The sequence below is a fragment of the Telmatherina bonti genome (assembly GCF_933228915.1).
Source record: "Telmatherina bonti genome assembly, chromosome: 3".
NCBI classification, from domain to species: Eukaryota; Metazoa; Chordata; class Actinopteri; order Atheriniformes; family Telmatherinidae; genus Telmatherina; species Telmatherina bonti.
In genome coordinates, this window is record NC_136621.1 from 22,827,196 (window position 1) to 22,845,733 (window position 18,538).

General features: G+C 37.1%; 1 protein-coding gene across 1 annotated transcript; it reads right to left on the reverse strand.

Annotated features, from left to right (window-relative positions):
• Positions 1 to 1,203: 1,203 nt before the first annotated feature.
• On the reverse strand, positions 1,204 to 16,751 carry tmprss6 (transmembrane serine protease 6; the record flags this gene model as incomplete). The annotated part of the gene is made up of 18 exons (XM_079263132.1): positions 1,204 to 1,368; positions 3,058 to 3,194; positions 4,184 to 4,461; positions 4,953 to 5,121; positions 6,145 to 6,261; positions 6,396 to 6,509; positions 7,166 to 7,264; positions 7,377 to 7,519; positions 8,334 to 8,443; positions 8,523 to 8,635; positions 9,016 to 9,152; positions 10,182 to 10,386; positions 12,386 to 12,427; positions 12,524 to 12,711; positions 13,076 to 13,143; positions 13,543 to 13,685; positions 14,939 to 15,071; positions 16,677 to 16,751. 18 exons carry the CDS (start codon positions 16,749 to 16,751, stop codon positions 1,204 to 1,206), a joined length of 2,436 nt encoding a protein of 811 aa, XP_079119258.1.
• Between the last annotated feature and the right edge of the window lie 1,787 nt (positions 16,752 to 18,538).

Consider the following 18,538-nt stretch of genomic DNA (forward strand, 5'->3'; position numbering starts at 1 on the left):
ATATATATATATATATATATATATATATATATATATATATATATATATATATATATATATATATATATATATATATATATATATGTGTGTATATATATATATATATATATATATATATATATATATATATATATATATGTGTGTATATATATATATATATATATATATATATATATATATATATATATATATGTGTGTATATATATATATATATATATATATATATATATATATATATATATATATATATATATATATATATATATATATATATATATATATATATATATATAAAATATGAGGTCTTTATTTGTCCCTAAGAAAAAGAAAATTAAAGAAGTACCTATATTTTTTATGGATATTGACCATTTTTTACCATGTAATATGTCAAATTTTTTATAGTGTAATCTTCTGCTTTTTGGTGTCCATTAAGGGGCAGAAGACAAAAATCATATTGTGTTCCACAAGATTTTGAGCAAAGTTTGTACCATAAAGTGATGCCAAATGTCTCTAATGTCTATTATGTATTATATATATATATCACACAGGGTTCAATTATAGGTTCAATTGTGTATTTTTGATGAAATTCCCCAAAATGTAAAGAAGATGTTAAAAGAAAAAAGAGAAATGTCCAAAATTTTCTATCTATCTCTCAGTTCCTGAAACCAGTCATGACAGCTCAGTTGATATACAGTTGTACAAATACATTGATCCTAAGTTGTTGTTCCCTTTCGGCTTGTCCCTCTGAAGGGGAAGCCCCAGCAAAGCATCACTCAGGTGAATTGGCACATGATATATGTCAGATGCCCTTCCCATGGAGTCAGCCCTCGGAGTCCAGTCCTCAGAGAAAAAAAAAAAAGAGAACAGTCCTCCTCGGAGCTGCAGCAGCATATGGGAGCCAACCGTCAGGTCACAAGACAAGCGAGTCTACCACTTGAGCCACTCCCACCCTATAATAATTGATCATAAGTAGCTTGGAAATTATTTCTTAACGTGACTGGTTGTTTTTAAAGTTAATCTTCAACATTCAATCAGAAAAAATATAATAATTTTATCATGGGACAAAGAACATTCAGTCTGTAAATACGTTTATATGTCAAACAACAGCATTGGATACGTTTTCTAAACTCTTTAATTTCATTTTTAAAAGTATGACAAGGCTCTGAAGATGTTGATGTAAGGACAATGAAGATGAGCAGAGCCTCAGGGGGAGCTGATGACCTTCTTGATCCAGTCAGTGAGTCTGGTGATTCGAGTGTAGACGCCATAGTAGTCTGGACGCCCACAGCCTTTGCCCCAGCTCACCACCCCAGCCAGAAACCAGCGTCCTGATGGCTCCTGGCAAACCAAGGGACCGCCAGAGTCTCCCTGTCAGAGAGAAACAATGTTCACTGAAAAGTGGGTGGAAGAACAAAAAGACTGTAATTATTGACAAGACCTGAAATTATTATCAATGATGCAGACATGACGCTACTTGGTACTTGGATGTCTGGCTTTTACAGCTCACTTATGGGTGACCTGTGGGGAACGTTAATTATCAGAGTGCTGCCTGGAAAATATTCAGGATGAGATTTCACACTGGGACATAATAGTCAGTTTTGGAAATGTGAAATTTTTCATTTCATTTTGTCGAACTGCTGCTGCTGACAAAGCATCGTTCTGCTGATGGATTCATTAATATCTTATATGCAAGTAGGTGAGCTGTGTGTGAACTGCACCTCAGGATTAATAGAATTGTCTGAATCTCAATCTAAATCTGATTCAATTTTTTGTTTTATGAGAGAATAAAAATACATGATTGAATTATAACACCCAATATATAATGAAATTTTAATTGCAATCTATACTTACTACTTTACATTGCAGAAACTTTAACTATAGTTATTTATGGAACTGATTAATTGTATGCCGTATATGCAGTGCGATTTTTTTTTTTTACCATGATGAATGTTTTACATTTGTGCTTCACCAAGACCCAAAGAAAATGTGCAGCTATCTAGAAGCTTTGATTTAGTTTCTTGGAGGTGAATAGTAAAAAAAACAAAAAAAAAACAACATTGCCATCTTTAGACCAAACATTACTTTATTTTATTTATTTTTTTCTCTTTTCTTGTAATGGATGGTACCTGATGTTGTGTTATGTTCAATAATTCATGTACAGCCATGCCATCTTGGGTATTTCCTAAGAAGTTATACCACCATGATTCCCCTCATGTCAGGAAGGTCCTTCTCTGGTTTAAGACCTTTTTAAAGTAGTTTAAAGTACTATAAATAGCCAGACTTATAAGGGTTCTGAAAAGGCTCCTATGGTATGAAAATGCCTGACATGTTTCAAGATCTCTTATTATCAGTCTAGATTCTTGTCACTTTGTTAGCGGTAGGGTGTTTATTTGAAGGATGACATACACTTCATTCCCCCTAACAGTCTGGGAAAGCAGCTCATACCTCATGGTGGCTTAACTTTACTTCCTGTTGTTTGCTGATTTTTTTTTCTTTTTTATCAACAGAATTGTTGACAGCTTGTTGATAAGATGATAGAAAGTAATCAATATGGTAAAATTTTTGCTAAACACAAAATGTAATGATACTTGGATATTGTATCATACATGTTTTGGGTTAAAAATAAAAAGTACGTTTTTGCAAAAGCTGTAAAAGAAAGTTGTATGTTAATGGGGCTACATGCTGGTGTAGTGGTTAACGCTATGGCCTCACAGCAAGAAGGTCCTGTTTGAGACTCGGCTGAGGGTGGGGGGTCAGACGTGGCCTTTCTGTTTGGAGTTTGCATGTTCTCCCCATGTATGCTTGGATTCTCTCCAGGTACTGCAGATTCCTCACACCATCCAAAAACATGCCTTTTAGATTAATTGGACACTCTTAATTGTCCCTTGGGGTGAGTGTGAGCATGTCAGCATCTCTCTGTGTTCGCCCTGCAATGGACTGGCGACCTGTCCAGAATGAGCTCTACTTCTTGCCCAGTAATTAATGGGATAGGCTGCCCTGAAACCCTTAACTGGACTAAGTGGTTAAGAAAATTAATGACTGTATGCTTCTCTGTACCTGACAGGCATCTTTCTCTCCATTGCGATACCCAGCACAAAGCATTCTGGGAGTAACCAGATGGCCATAGGAGCGAACACAGGCTTCTTCACTGACCAGGCGAACATCCACCTTTTGCAGAATATTACTGGCACCACCTGTAGGAGGTCAGAGAATGTAATGAAACTATGAATGAATAACATTCTCTTGTTCTCACTTCTTGGAAAAGGACATGAACCATGAATATCAGAGTACCAGGTCTCCCATGTAAAAAAAGAATGTGTGCCTCGATAGGACCACCTTTTCTCTCATTGTCCCAGATATCCTCTCTTTCCTTCATCTTTTCTATTTTGATCACTGCATTGAACATCTGTTCCATGTTGTTTATCACTTGCCTCCAACCAAGCTTTGATACTGCACTTCAGACCTCTTGGCACCATGGCTTGTGACAATGTAGTTATTGTAGTTATTTCTTTCTTGGCTTTTTCGCTCACTATGATAGTTGCTCTTCTTTGGTACCTTTTTTCAGTGTTATCTTACTTGTTTTAGATTATTTTCATTGACTATATATTCACTGATTTATTTGTGCTTTCCTGCTTTTGTGAATCTTGTCATGTTTGCACAGCATTTTAATGAGTGGCAATTTTAAATGACTTTTAAATAGTGTACTTTGTAAACAAAACAATGAAAATGCTGGCCTGGAGACATCTGAATATGAGATAACCAGTTCTTATATGGGTAAAACGTTACACACAGCTTGCATGGCTCTTGTTTAGTTTGGTGTTAAAATATTTTTACCCACTGTTTGCTAATAACAAAGATAGTTTTAGCTGACTGGTGAAGTGGGTCTAATCTGTCTTTAAATCCACATGTAAAATGACACAAATTTAAAACCTTAATTAGTTGATCACTATCTATTTAGTTAGTTGAAGGGTGACTCAGCACAGTTACAAGCAAATGTATTTATGAATAGTATTATCCATCCAGTCTTTTATTCATTAAACACAAGACTCCAACAGTCACTGAGATTAAATTATGGTTAAGGTACTGCATTCAGTGTGTATCAATAGTTTAACAGATATTTCTAAGTGAATCATTTTAGATGAGATCCTGGTGGTAAAGATCTCTAATCTCTTTCCCAGCTCACCTCCCTCTCGTTTTGCCCCCCAGCCAGTGACCCAGCATAGCAGTCCTGGCTCTAGCTGGTGAGTGGGTGGTGGCAGACAAGCAGGTCGAGAATGTCCGGCCAGCAAAGCGATTGTGGGCCGGTCCAACTTTAGCAGGGCCAGGTCGTAGTCATGCGATTCGTCATCATAGTAGTCATGCAGATGTATTTGCTGAACTCGGGCTACCTCCTCTGTGGAGCTGCTGCGGTTCAGAAGCAGTTTACCAAGATAGACTGTCCACACTGAGGGCAGATACAAACTGCAGCAGGCGTAGAAGGGAAAGAGAGTTACAGCGGCAATGAATATGACATTTTTACCTTGCTGAATTAAGTTAAATCTGATTAATTGGTACGAGAGGAACTGTTTATATTTCTCTTTTTCTTTAATCCTCCTTATCTACTGCAATATCACTTCAGTGGATGGTGCCAAAGCTTTTAATCACCATGCAAGATAAATAGGTAGAAAACTATAAATACTCTATGCAGCTAAAGTTCTGACCACAGTCCAATCAGCTGGCATAGTGTTTGAAAGATAAGTCCAGATAAGTACATAAATACTACGGCTCAAAAATGTTGCCTTATTTCAACCCTGAATTAGAAAAACCTGCAGTTTTAACAAAATGGCAAATTAGTTAGGATTTACATGAAAAAAAATCTTAATCAAGAGAGTGCTTTAGGTTTTCTGCTGTGTCAATACTGTCTAACAACACAGTAATCACTATAGTTTCTCCTCTCTTACTTCTGCACTTACGAGTCGTCATAGAAACAGTGGGCGGCAGACAAAACCCACTGACTGGAGATTAATGCACCCCCACAAATGTGGGTCCCTCGCACCTGCAGACTGGCCTGCCATGGCCACTCCCCCTCTGAGGCATCCTTACCCCCAACTATACGGCTGGGGAACTGTCTCAGGCCGCAGTCTGAAATGTACACACACACACACACACACACACACAGAGCCATATCTAAGTATGCAGTTGCACAGCATGTGATAAATATTGGAAATGAATTAAACGTGAAACATGCTGAAGAAAAATATAGTGAAATTTTGTTGAAATCTTTAAAGTCCACGTTAAGCAGGCTTTGAGATTCTTATGGACAAAAAATGATTACATGTTGAACAGCGGTTTCTTCACACGTATAAAAGCTAAACGTCTGTTTCACTGGATCGTGGAGTTTTTATTGTTTTTCTGCTCAGGAATTTTAGAGCAGGTTAAAAATCACACTCAGCATTATGAATAACATTATGAATGAGTTTATTGCCCTCAGTACGTTAACTTACAATATCTAGCTACCTAACTGTTGTGCCTGCACCGCAGATCAACCTGGATGCCAGAACTGGCAAAACTTCAGCTGTTTATTTAAGTTGTTGGAGAAAAATGAGATCAATAGTGACTGGATTAAATTTGTGAAGCGTGAAGCTGAAGCCTGGCTCCACTGCAGACCTGGCAACACAGCAGCAGAGCCAGCAGGCTGCACACTGACAGAGCGAAATGAAGTTTCAGGAATAACTAAGGTCAACTAAATCGATAAAGAGCTCAGGATTAACTCTCAATTCATTTTTTTATGTTTAATTTTGCTACTTTTACAAACTTTTACTTTCTCTGAAGTTTATTATAAACACGTTCTTCCATTAACGATATTTACAGTATTTACATCTTCACATTCCATGTCTAAAAAGGAGTAGGTAAAAGTATAAACTCATATGACCCTAACCTGTTTCTGTAATGTGCTGTAACACTTCCTCTCTGGCATGCAACTCATATGTCCTACTTCACAGTTTTCTCGTGATCTTAAAATCTAATTTCAAATACTAATGCTAACCATTCATGATAATAACCAGTAAATGAGTTGCAAAATTTTTCACTACTAACAACTGTAAAATAATCATGTGACTGAATTTGATGAATTAACTCAGAAAAACTTTGTGCATCAAATCTCACCACAGTGTTTCTCATCTGAAGCATCAGGACAGTCAGCGACAGCGTCACACTCAGGGTTTGGCTTCTTCAGACACGTTCCCTCGGCACACACATAGGTCATATCTGTACACTCCACACCTGGACACACACATATAATGTATGCTTGGATGCTTTTCAGTGCACTTACTTTTCTTTGTCACACAACAATTTGATAATCAGAAGTGTAGCGAGATTTGTTGTTTGGTTGTAAGTGAGTTGGTTGTGAGTATTACCATCAGTACAATTCATCTCATCTGTGGCTTCAGGGCAGTCTGGATATTGATCACATACTTTGTAGTAGTCCACACACTGACTGTCCTCTGGGCACTTGTACTGTGCCACACACACTGAAACACACAAGAAAATATAGGAAAATATTCTCATCTTGAGTATTAATGCATATTTATTATCATGTGATGAAAGTAATAAAACCATTCTGACCCGTAGTGAACATGAAAACTGAGATTTTCAATCCATTATAATTCTGTATTCTGCTTTTAATTTCATGCAATAGAAAAATGACATAGAAATGTTGGCACATTTCTATGTGCCTATATGCTCACCTTACGGACCACTTTTTGTGATATTGCATCCTGTTTGTAAGTACTTAACCTCTGTCAAACCAATTCTGACAATTCTAGACAAGGTTGTAGATCTCTTGGGTGTAAACATGGAAGATGCTGTCTGGTATCTTAGTGGATTTATAGACTTTAAAGCATGAGTCTAACAAATTAGCATCACTGCCAGGTTTTAAGTCAGACTGTAGACCAAATGGCTTCTAATTCCTTTATTTTGCTTGAATAACCCTCAGCTGTGTCTTTAATATGAAGCTGGCAGGATCAAACAACTTAGTGTCACAGGAGGCTTCACAAGTGATTAAACAGAAAAAATATTGACTACTGAGGATCCTAATTTTTATATACGGTGATTTATTTAATTTAAATGTCAAATTTCAAAATGCCGAATATAAAACAGTCATAAATGCATAAAATTACAAATTTACCACAGTTTCTTTCATCAAGTCCGTTGGGGCAGTCCTTAATGCCATCACACACAGGAACACAGAGACCGTTCACAGTGCACAGATGCTGACCTGGACAAGCTTTATAACACCCACACACAAAAAACATGCAAATGGTGAACATGGCAGAAACACACTGTCCCCAATTATTTATTTGTATTTCCTGACTTTGAATTCAACAACCACAATTTACGATCAGACAGGTTGAAGATGCTGTAGTGCAACTGAAGGCCCGGCCCTGTAAGCGACACCTCAGATGTCATCACAACAGTGGTCCTCGTAGAGAGGAGGAAGAGGCGTTCACAATAAGGCTGCAGACTCCTGGTACCACACCATCTAAGAAAAAGTTAAATAAGCTACAATGTAGGGTGAAATTCTACCACATCTCCATCTAGGCAGAGCATGCAGGCTGTGGTGGAAGCCAAACAGTATATGAGCTTTAATTTATATAACAATAGAGGTCCCTGACAACTGCACAAGGAATTAATACGAAAAACGCCATATATTGCAATTTTGTTAACATAAAAACAGTCTTTCTGAGATTAGAGCAAGGAATAACTCAATTATTTATTGTAATGTGGGGTAGGAAGACGCATAATGCTCATATGGGACGATGCTGCCCCCTGATGTTCAATATCAAATAAGACCGGATCGAACATGATCATTGCTGTTATTTGGTTGATTTTTGTGGATGCAAACAAAGCAGAGACACACGTCTAGGTTGTTTTTTTTCTAAAACCTTACTGTGGAATGGAAACTATCTCAACACAAGTCCCAAAAGGACTTTTAGAATAGATCCTGGTGGTAAAGCAGTTTTTATTAATAAAAAACAATGATGAAAGACTCCATCAAAATTGATCTTGAAAGGGCTTCTATCAAACATCAATGTACCTGTTGATATTAATTGGACAACAGACTGGGTGAGTTTCCCAAAACTATGTTATCATTTGAGCAACATCTTTGTTAAATTTTTTGTTGCCGCCCCATGTAGAATCTAAAGAAAAGATATGATAAAAAAGTAGAGCTGAAAACTAAACATTTGAGCCCCAGTGCCACACCACAGGATACATCAGTTGTTGCTCTTAGTGAGCCTTAGTGTTGCGATGACAATTAGTGATTGCAATGCACACAGACTCATTTTGACACATACCTGCGATTCTGGATGGCCCACTGTCCCTGAGTGCAGACTTGGCTGTAACTGGCTTTGCTAAGCTCGTAGCCCTCAAACTCCAGAGCCAAGCCCATCTCTGCACTGGGCATCTGACAGTAAATGCAATAACATACTTCAGCGCTCAATGGGTGTGGGCTGATATTATATATGAATATAGGTGAAGCTTACAGTGAAGCTCCAGGTACAGTTGGTGTTTGGAGGATAGTAGCTGGGAAAGAACGGTGTCCTTACTGTCCCCTGAACCCCTGGTACTCCCTTCAACTGTATACTGGAACTACACTCTGAAAAAAACAGTCGGAGCAAGAGAAAGGATTGAACACATACTGGAAAATATGTCTTTGTGGCATTATTGTCAGCGACAACAAAACAAAGTATGGAAACTCAGAAGAATTAGGGTAAATGGGGATAGATTTGGTCACTGTGAATGAGTTTTGTCTTCATAAATTATACATTTATTGTCTTATTTCTCTAATCAAAACGCACTTTGTTGTTAGAGTAAATATTAAAGGAAGGACTTAAACAAAACTGCTATAAAAAAATAAATAAATAAATAAATGCTGCATAGCCGCTTCTCTCTCTCTCTCTCTCTCTCTCTCTCTCTCTCTCCAATTTTTTGTCATATAACACATTTCTAAACCGAAATGCTTTCCATTAAACTGACCTTTTTGGGGCCAGGATTGTGCAGACAAGGAAAAGGGGTCCTTGTAATTGTACAGACCCTGTTTCCAAACCACCGTCATCCACTCGCCTGACGACAACACACGCACGACATGCTCGTGTCTGCTGCAGCCATATACACTTCAGAGACAGAGTGAAAGATGGAATAACTACAGTAGCTGTTAATATCCCTCGTTGAGGCATTGACTCAAGATAATTGCAGAATCATAAAAATTTGCAATAATTTGTTTAGCAATGACATTTCACAACCCTTCACAAAAGACTTGATATGCACAGTAAATATAGTTTGCCAAATTTAAAATTCTTTAATAATACTAATCAATCAATTTAAAGTTTAAAGTTTCATCTGGTAAATTCTTTTCATTACAAAGAGAGATGGAGCTAAACAAGTCTCCATAGAGCCAGGATCTAAACATGGTAGAGTGAGTCTAGCACAGGGGTGCCCAAACTTTTTGCCTCCAAGAGCCAAACTGAAACTGACCCAGGGAGCCACGGGCCAAACGCTGCAGCTTTAAGGATGAAAAAAGTAAATGCATGGAGTTATTTTAAATATTGTCCAATAACTAATACAGTTTATTCTTTAAGATCTGGGCAAATAAAATGTCACATAAATGATCAATATAGTAATAGAACAATAAAGCCATAGTTAAAAGGGCAAGAAACATTAATTATAGCAACTAAACAGCAACCAAGTGCAACATGTCAACAACAAGAAACAGTACATGTTGAACAAGGCAAGCTGCTGATACTTAGTGGGACACATGAAGTTGATCTTTGGACATTACCAGTCTCTCCATGTTAGGTTGCACCTGGCTCACTGACAAGGTGAGGATGTCATTTAGGTGTGAGTCAGTCAGTCAGGGTCCCTCTGAGTCTGGTCTTAATAAAGTTCATGACACTGAAAGTGTTTTCTTTTCTTTAAGCTCCATAGGGTATATAAACAACGACCAACGGGCCATAAGCAAAGTGCTGCCGGGCCGATTTTGGCCCGCGGGCCCAACTTTGGGCACCCTTGCTCTAGCATAAATCCAGAAAAGAACTCAGAATACCCAACCAGTCAAGAAGAAACATTGTCTGCATTTTTCTGTTCTGCTTACTACACCTCTATTACAGAATTATGAAGATACTAAATTTAGTAAAGACACTTACGACGTGATGAGATGTTTATCAGAGGGAGTGAGGGAGTTGTACACCACCAGCCTATCCCGGCACTCAGGCAGCAGCCACTCCATGTGGAGCTCCAGCTGGGACCCTGGGGCTGCCTGGAGGTGCCACAAGCAGGACGAGCGTTTTGTGTCAGGGCCACGGAGAGCCACAAGGCTGCTAGACACCACCCTCTGATAACGGTAACAATCTCAGGACGAAAAGGCCAGAAATTTCGATTTAGATAAATTAGATTTAAAGCTTAGTTATGGCTTTACATACTTTCAGGTAAAGTCTAGTATGTTTACGAGCAGTTATATAGTTTAGAAAAACAGGGCCACAGATACTCAAGTGAGATATGACTGATGACATCGTTCTGCAATTTTATTTTGTGAACTGAGCTCATATTGATTTTCTGTGTGTCGAATAAATTCACTAAACCTGAACAGTGGTATGGTAGTTGCAGTTAAAAACAACAGCAATGAAATAAAAGTGTTTTGGGCTGACACATCCAGTAAGTTGGCCCTACGATGAAATGCTCACGCCAGAGATAGCATGCGCCTGTCTGAGTGTGCACAAGATACTCCTTCAGGTTAAGGGTCCTTTCGTAAATAAGCACATGAACAACTGCTGGCACGCAAAAAATCACAGCTGTTTTGGCTACAATTTGTGCTTAGAGGACACCATTCCAGTTCACTAGTATGTAATGTATGCTGCTCATGTGCACTCAAATGCAAGACATGGTTTCAATTCTTGGAGTTAAATGTATAAAACCTTTTCCTGGCAATTCTTTCTGATCATACAATACATTCTTAGTGCCTGCCTGTCACACATACTTCTGCTTGGTCAAGAGACACTTTGTCAGTTTATCAAGACATTGGAAAATACTTCACAGCTCAATATGCCTACTTATTCTTCTGTGGCTGTAGCTGACACACCAGCTGCAGGAATAGGTAACAGCAACAAGAAAATACCATTTCTTAGTACTGCGTCCTTGGCAGTTTGAGGGGAGAAACTGCACACATGACTCAGATTCTTGTGTTCAGACACATCAGGCTTTTTATCTGGCATCAGCAGTTTTATGACTCAGGACTATGAACAGCTTGAATCATGCTGATTTTGTGCTGTGTTATTTGTAGTCCACATGACAGATGCTGAACACTTATTTCAGTAGATATTGGTCTCATAGAGAAAGTTGGAAAGCCAAAAACTACTGCCCAGGCCCATGGTGCCAACAGCTGTCTGCATGCACAATCACAAATCTGGACACACTGACAGAACTCTATTGCTATTACTATTACTATTACTATTACTATTACTATTACTATTACTATAACTATTGTTATTACTATTACTATTATTACTATTACTATTACTATTACTATTATTGCCGTATTCTTACATATGAGCTACAACAGAAAAGAGAAAGACAATTTGTGCAATGACAATTGTCCACAGAGAGCTGAATACATATATATATATATATATAAACACACTTTCTGATGATAGCATGTCTATCATGTGCACCTCACTGAAGCCTCATACTTTTGATATAACAACACCGGTAGGTCAAAGTTGATGGTACAGTTACAGGCCCTGTCCTGCTTCGTGTGTGAGTTTATAATCACAATGAATCAAAATTTATCCAAAAGTGTAATTATATATATATATATATATATATATATATATATATATATATATATATATATATATATATATATATATATATATATATATATATATATATATATATATATGTATATATATATATATATATATATATATATGTATATAGATAGATAGATAGATAGATAGATAGATAGATAGATAGATAGATAGATAGATAGATAGATAGATAGATATATGTAAGAGGGCCTCTTAAGGACCCCTTTAAAAATATTTGTGAACCAATCTTACTACCTTGCTTACTGTATTGAACAGTATGTTAATATACTAAAATACAATTGTTTGTATTTTTGGAAGAACTTCATCAGTAGTGTAAAAACATGCTGCATATTCTTCATCATTAGTAGGTATCATATTGTTTGTTTAGTAACATAAAAAGTATCTGTGACCCAGAATAGGATTAATCAATTAATAATGACAGGTAAGCAGGAAAGTAGTATGGCATCTTGTTGAAAGTGCATTATATCAAATAATATTAACTTCAAATTTTAAAAAGGCAACCAAAGATGAAAAACATATAATACCAAATGAAGCTCTCAAAACTTCTATAACTTTTGGGTTTGTCTCTGAAAGGAGCAGAACAAAAACAGAATACAAATTAAATCAAAATGAAATCACACACAACTTCTCTCTCTGACACACACACACACTCTCCCTCTCACCACTGACAGACAATGTGGAGAGATGCAACAAGTAGCCATCATTGAGGGTACTTCCTTCCACGTCTGATCCACTTGACCCTCTCAGGCCCTCCTCCAGGCTTCTAGTGACTTTCTCTAGAGTAACTTTTCCAACATGGCTGCTGGGCACAGATAGGACTACCCAGAAGTGAGCCACCACACTCCCCTCCCTGCAGAAACAAAGCCAGGCCATAAAGAAACACAGACACAACTATTATATTACCAGTCTGAAAAGAAGAGCAGCATTTACACTTTCAAAACACTTTGGTGAGGTTTGAAATGCAGCATGTGCATGAGGTTAAAGGTGACAAATGAAGCACTTTCAGATTTTTCCATGTGTTCATTTACACCCAGAAAGAACCACATGACCTTGACTGCACCATCAAATAATGAAAGTGTGGCTGCAATGTAACATCACGGATGACTGAAATATAATTACCAGACTGTAGTTTAAGTGTATATTTTCCTGGTTGTCTGAGTTTCTGTTTGCCTGATTTTACTTCACAGTGTAAGGAAACTGTTGTGTTCACATACCCGAATGCAAACACAGTGGTGTCGTTAAAGTATCGAGAAAGGCACGAAGCTTTCATTATCTTCTTTACCTGGAAGAAAGAAGAAAACAGCTCACAACTCCACTTTTAGGTACCGTAAGACATTTGAATTCTTTGGTTCTAGTGGTGAAACAAAGTATACAGGCTGTTCATAATAAGTTATGTACTGATTCAGTGTCTCATTGAAAAATCTACCTATTCCAGTCTTTTTAATTTAAAATGTTTTTACCATAAAACATTTTAAATTAAATAAAACATTTTTTGTCTGTTCTACCTGTAAGTTGGTATCATTAATCATGTCTCGGAAGCAGTTACAATAAAAATTCAACAACATATTTTTTATGGCTTCAGTCTAAGTCGATCAAAAGTTTTCTTTTATGTAAGATATCTTAATGTCATTGCAAAAATGAGAGAAAACCAAAACAGCAGGAACGCATATTCGCTGTTTACCATGTTCTGTACTCCCTTGGCTTCCCTCTTGAATACAGGACTGTTGTGAGAAGACAAATCAGCAGAGAAGTTCCTGTTGAGGATGGTTAGGTAAGATGTGTACTGCTGCTGAACACGAGGCTCCAAGACCCAAACCCTGTACTCTGTCATAAATAAAGGGTTAGAAATCAACACATATAGAAGAACTGAGCGTGTGCAGAGAGGCCACGTGGGAGGCCACATGAAGTTAAATCTGGATAAAATTCAAGACAAATGCAATTTAAGTCATTTTCACAGTTTGCGCCACTAAACAAACAGAACAAAATTACATCCTGAAATTACAGTTAAGAAAAGCATGAACCTAAAATTGTAGGTTTTAATTTGAATGTTTTTACATCCAACCGTGATTAACTGTTAATTATCAACAACTCATTCGTGCTTAAAGAATTCATTTTTAGGGGCTAAGATTTAAATAAAATGAAATAAAATAGTTAGAGTCCATAATGTTATGTATTTGGGCCAGATGTTGGTTATAGATTTTAAATACATCATTAGATGAGAAGATTCAAGATGTGCCACCTTCTTCATCATCACTTTGAAATGGCAGCACTTTAAGATATGCTTTTTAAAAAGCAACTTACTTTTTACCTGAACAGCTCTTTAATACATACGTGTATTATTGCTGTTTTCTATCTACCTCTGGCCCCGTTCAGGCTTTATTCATCTCTTTCATTGTCATTTTTATTGTTTTATTTGCATTTTTAATGTTAATGTGTGTCTACTTCATTTTTATATTGCTGTTTTTATTTCTGAGTGACAGGAAAATGCTGGACAACAAACCATCTGCACACTATAAAAGCAAAATATACCAATAAGAGGCCGACTTGAAGCAGAAGCATTAGGCATGATCAGATAAACACTTTGGTACAGAGTAAAGAAGGTTTATAACATTGAGTTGAGAAAAAATAGATTGTGGTCGTTAAAAGCATCGGTCAGACATCAGTTTTGACAAAAAAATGGCAGTATACCAAAAATAAATTTTTAAATCCTAATTTGCAATTTTGCATTTGAAAAATATTAAAGATCTGTAATTCATAAATCTCTAAACTGGTTGTAAATACCTTCCAAATGAGACTATATAAACATAGAAAGAGCATTTTAATATATTTCTGGGGTGACATTGTTAAACACATCAGGGCTTTCAGTTCAGCCATCAGTGGTCAATGAGCTGCTGTCTTGTTGATGCAATGTTCACCATCCTGCTTTAATACCAAAACACATTTGATCATTTAGATGTAAAATTAACGCAAAATATAGGAATGTCAATATACTTAAGACATCAATGTCAAATTATTACCAAACCGAAGAATTTGCTCAGCATTTGACTTGCTTATATATTTTATAAAAAACAGCTCACCCAGAAAGTACCAGGCCAGTGTGACTCCCACAACTATAAAAACCACGATGATGATGATGAGAACGGCAAGAAGACACTTGCAGGACTGTATCTTCCTGGTCAGTGGAGCCACACTTTGTACAGCATCTCCTCCCTGCTCAGAACAAACATAAACTCACTGTGATCACCAGAAAAAGACTTTCCTCAGCCATCATGCACTGCTGTTGAATCTGAAAGTGGGTTTTTAGGAGATACTGGTCTCTGGCATGTTCTCCCAGTGGGTTATTTTTAGCCATGGTGAGGGATGATGGATTTTATCTGGAGAAAATGTTGCATCACACAGCAACAGCACTATTTGAAGAAGCTAAAAAAAAAAATAAAAAAAAAAATTTTTATGTGTCCCAGATGTCCCAGTATCAATAGTTCTTTTACTTTGTCTACAAAAATGTATGAATTAAAATGCTTCAGCTCAGTCATTGTGACAACACCGGACAATGGATACTTGAAACATCATTGCTGTGATGCTTTTAAATGGGCAGCAAGAGAAAAGTCCTGAATCTGATGCTCTTGAAAAAACTTGTCTGTCATGGATTCCAGTCTGTCTTCCAGGCCCATGCTCCTGGTCCTATCTATCCTCTCTTTGGTTCATGTCTGTATTATTGTCTGTGGCTCTGACTCTGAGCCAGCTGCTCTGTTTTGATATTATTCGGCCCTTGATCAATATGTGCTCCTGTCTCTTTTTTGGCTTTGGACTTTGCAAAGATTCATGGTTTGAGGATCTACACTATGTTTGGATTTTTGGCTTCTGTCTCCTTAAACGACATAACACCAGTTACATAGTTTAATCTGGCTTTTCCCCCTCCGTGCTTCGTGGCATGTGACTGAACTACATTACCCACTATCCCCTATGCCTGCTAACTTCTGGCTCCACTCCTACTTTCTCTAACTACAAACATTACTGCCTTGTTTCTGCAGTATAATCTACTTGGTTCTTCATGACTCATCATTATTTACTCTGCTGAAACTTACCTTCACCTGACATTTATAGCAACCATCTCTGAATCAACCAAAGACCTTATCCTTTTATTCTTTTGTCACTGGCCTTTCTGAGTCCTTTGGATATTCCACAGTTACAGTATCAGGTTAAAAATAAGCTTGCTTATTTCTGTAAACATTCCACTCATAAGGTTAAAATCCTCGTGTCTAACTTCATGACTTTTCAAATTCAGCTTTCTTTTTGTTAAAAGCCCTTAAGATAAAACTGAAAATTAGGGATAATGCATTAGAGTTGGGCCACCTTTTAACATGTTGTCCCCAATAGTAATGCATACTGTATGACCTGTCCTGTCAGAACCACCCATCTCTCACCACATTCTGCCTCAAAAAGAGAAACAGTTCTGAGAAGTAGCTTGATGCAATCAATCTTTTTTCAATGTATGCAGCTACTTTCTAAACAAAGACCTAAATGTCAGTTTAGTTTCCCTTTGAAGGCCATTTTCACTTCATGTATAACAGTTTGAAAAACACAGCAACCCAGCTAAACACATTACAACAAGGGGTTTTTAGAACAGGAACCTGAAAGTTATCATGACGACAGCATAATATGAATCATACCTAAGTTATATAATTACATTATGCATGTGGGGCGTTTGAGCAAAATCATACAATATTCATGTCTCTCTCTCACTCTCTCACACACACATACACACATGTAGAAAAAGATAAACCAATATATTGCAGTGTTTTTAAGATTACTGACCCCTTTGTTCTGAGAAGCAGGTGTGACCTCCTGGTCACATGTAACTGACTTCTTTGAGCCTTGCCCGAGCGCCATTTCATCACTCCAAATGTCTTGTTTCTTGATAAATCATCATACAGTCCTTGAAAGCGTCTCGATATCTACATTTGCAATGCAATGTCTTTTAAAAAGCATCTTTGTTAATCACACTGTAAAACATGTTGCTTTGACAGACGGTGAACAGCCTCTGTTTTGTTTGTAGGTCCAAAGGTTCCCAAAGCTCGCCTGATTTTGCACATAAGCTGAGTTATCTTTGTGCACCTAAAAAGTTTGGAAAAGCTTGATCCAGCTGATCACCCACATTGTGGGGAATATTCACATAAACCGAGCAGCAGTGAGGCAGGTAGGAAACAGTCATGCCACCTGGCAACAGTGATGCAGTCAACTCCCTTGAACAATGAGCCTGTTGGGAACAAAGCTGGGTTACGCTCATAAGGTGCAGCTTGTTCACACAGAATCCATTTTGATTTCTATACAAACAAGAAATCCCAAAGAGACGCATAATACTGCAACACACAGGCACACATTTGTGTATTTCTGTTCATAAGTGTAAAGTAAATATTACATTTTTAATTTTTCTATACTGTAACTCTACAAATAAAACAGAAGTCAATTATAGGAATGTTTTATTTTATTTATTTATTTATTTCTTAAAGGAGTCATCACCCAGAAATAGCACTTTTTCGAGTTAAAACGTGTGTATTAGTGTTGGGCGGAAGTGGTAACATCCCCTGGAAGCCTTTCTGTTGAAGACGGCCGGGTTTTTCCGTCTGGACGCTTTGTTGGCAGCAAAACTGTCCACAACGCTGAAGTCTCTCAAATGCTTTTTTTTTCACCAAACCAAAATGCAAAATTTTTATTTCTGACATCTTCACGTCATGTTTGTAAAAAGGAAGCTGTGCAGGATTAATATCTGCAGCTGCAGTCTCTGTGGATGAGGAGGTCTGACTCCTGGTATAATGGATCTGAAAGATATGTTTTATTTTTATTCACATGCAGTGAAGACACAGCGGTTAGGGAAAATTGTGTCTGTGTATAACTGTGTGAAATAAAATGAGTGTGAAATAAAATTAGTGTGTTCTTAATATTCTATGTTAATATTTCAGTGGGTGAAAACCTGATTTATTTAATCAGCTTTTTAAAAATAAAAGTATGCAAAGCACTTTGTGTTGCCTTTGGCATGAAAGTGCTTTATAAAGTTTGATTTGATCTATTTGTATTACAATATTTGATTACTCTTAAAGTGCAGCTATTTACACCTACAATCTATTTATGTGATAACTTGTATTTGCAGATTTTAGTCCAGTACATCTCATGCCATGCGCATGTTGGACAAACACATATACATTCCTAATGGAAGCTAAGAGGCACTTTTATTGCTTGTTCTGATGTATTTGGTTCTGTGCAAAAAAAGGAACCCAGACGACAGCAGTGAAGGTGATATCTCAGCTCAGTCTGGAGGAAAATGATGATGATGATGATGAAGACAGTGCTGTTGAGGCTTGCTCATCCAGCTCCAGAACCACGCGAGTCCACATAAAACCCAGAAAACTCAGCTACTGTATTAACAGAATCAATAACCAACAGTGAAAATAATCATTTTTATTTTATTACATTGAAAATGAGCATTGATTTTATTTCTGTACACTAATAAAGATCTTGTGTTTAAAAGAGCTGTATTTTTTCTTCAGCTTTACATTTTACTTTCAGAAGTCAGATGCATAAATGTGTGTATGGTAAAGTTGTGTATTTACTTTAATTCAATTGCGATTGTCCTAAGTGACTGCAGCAAAGTTATTTGTTATATGTAATATGAAATGGCA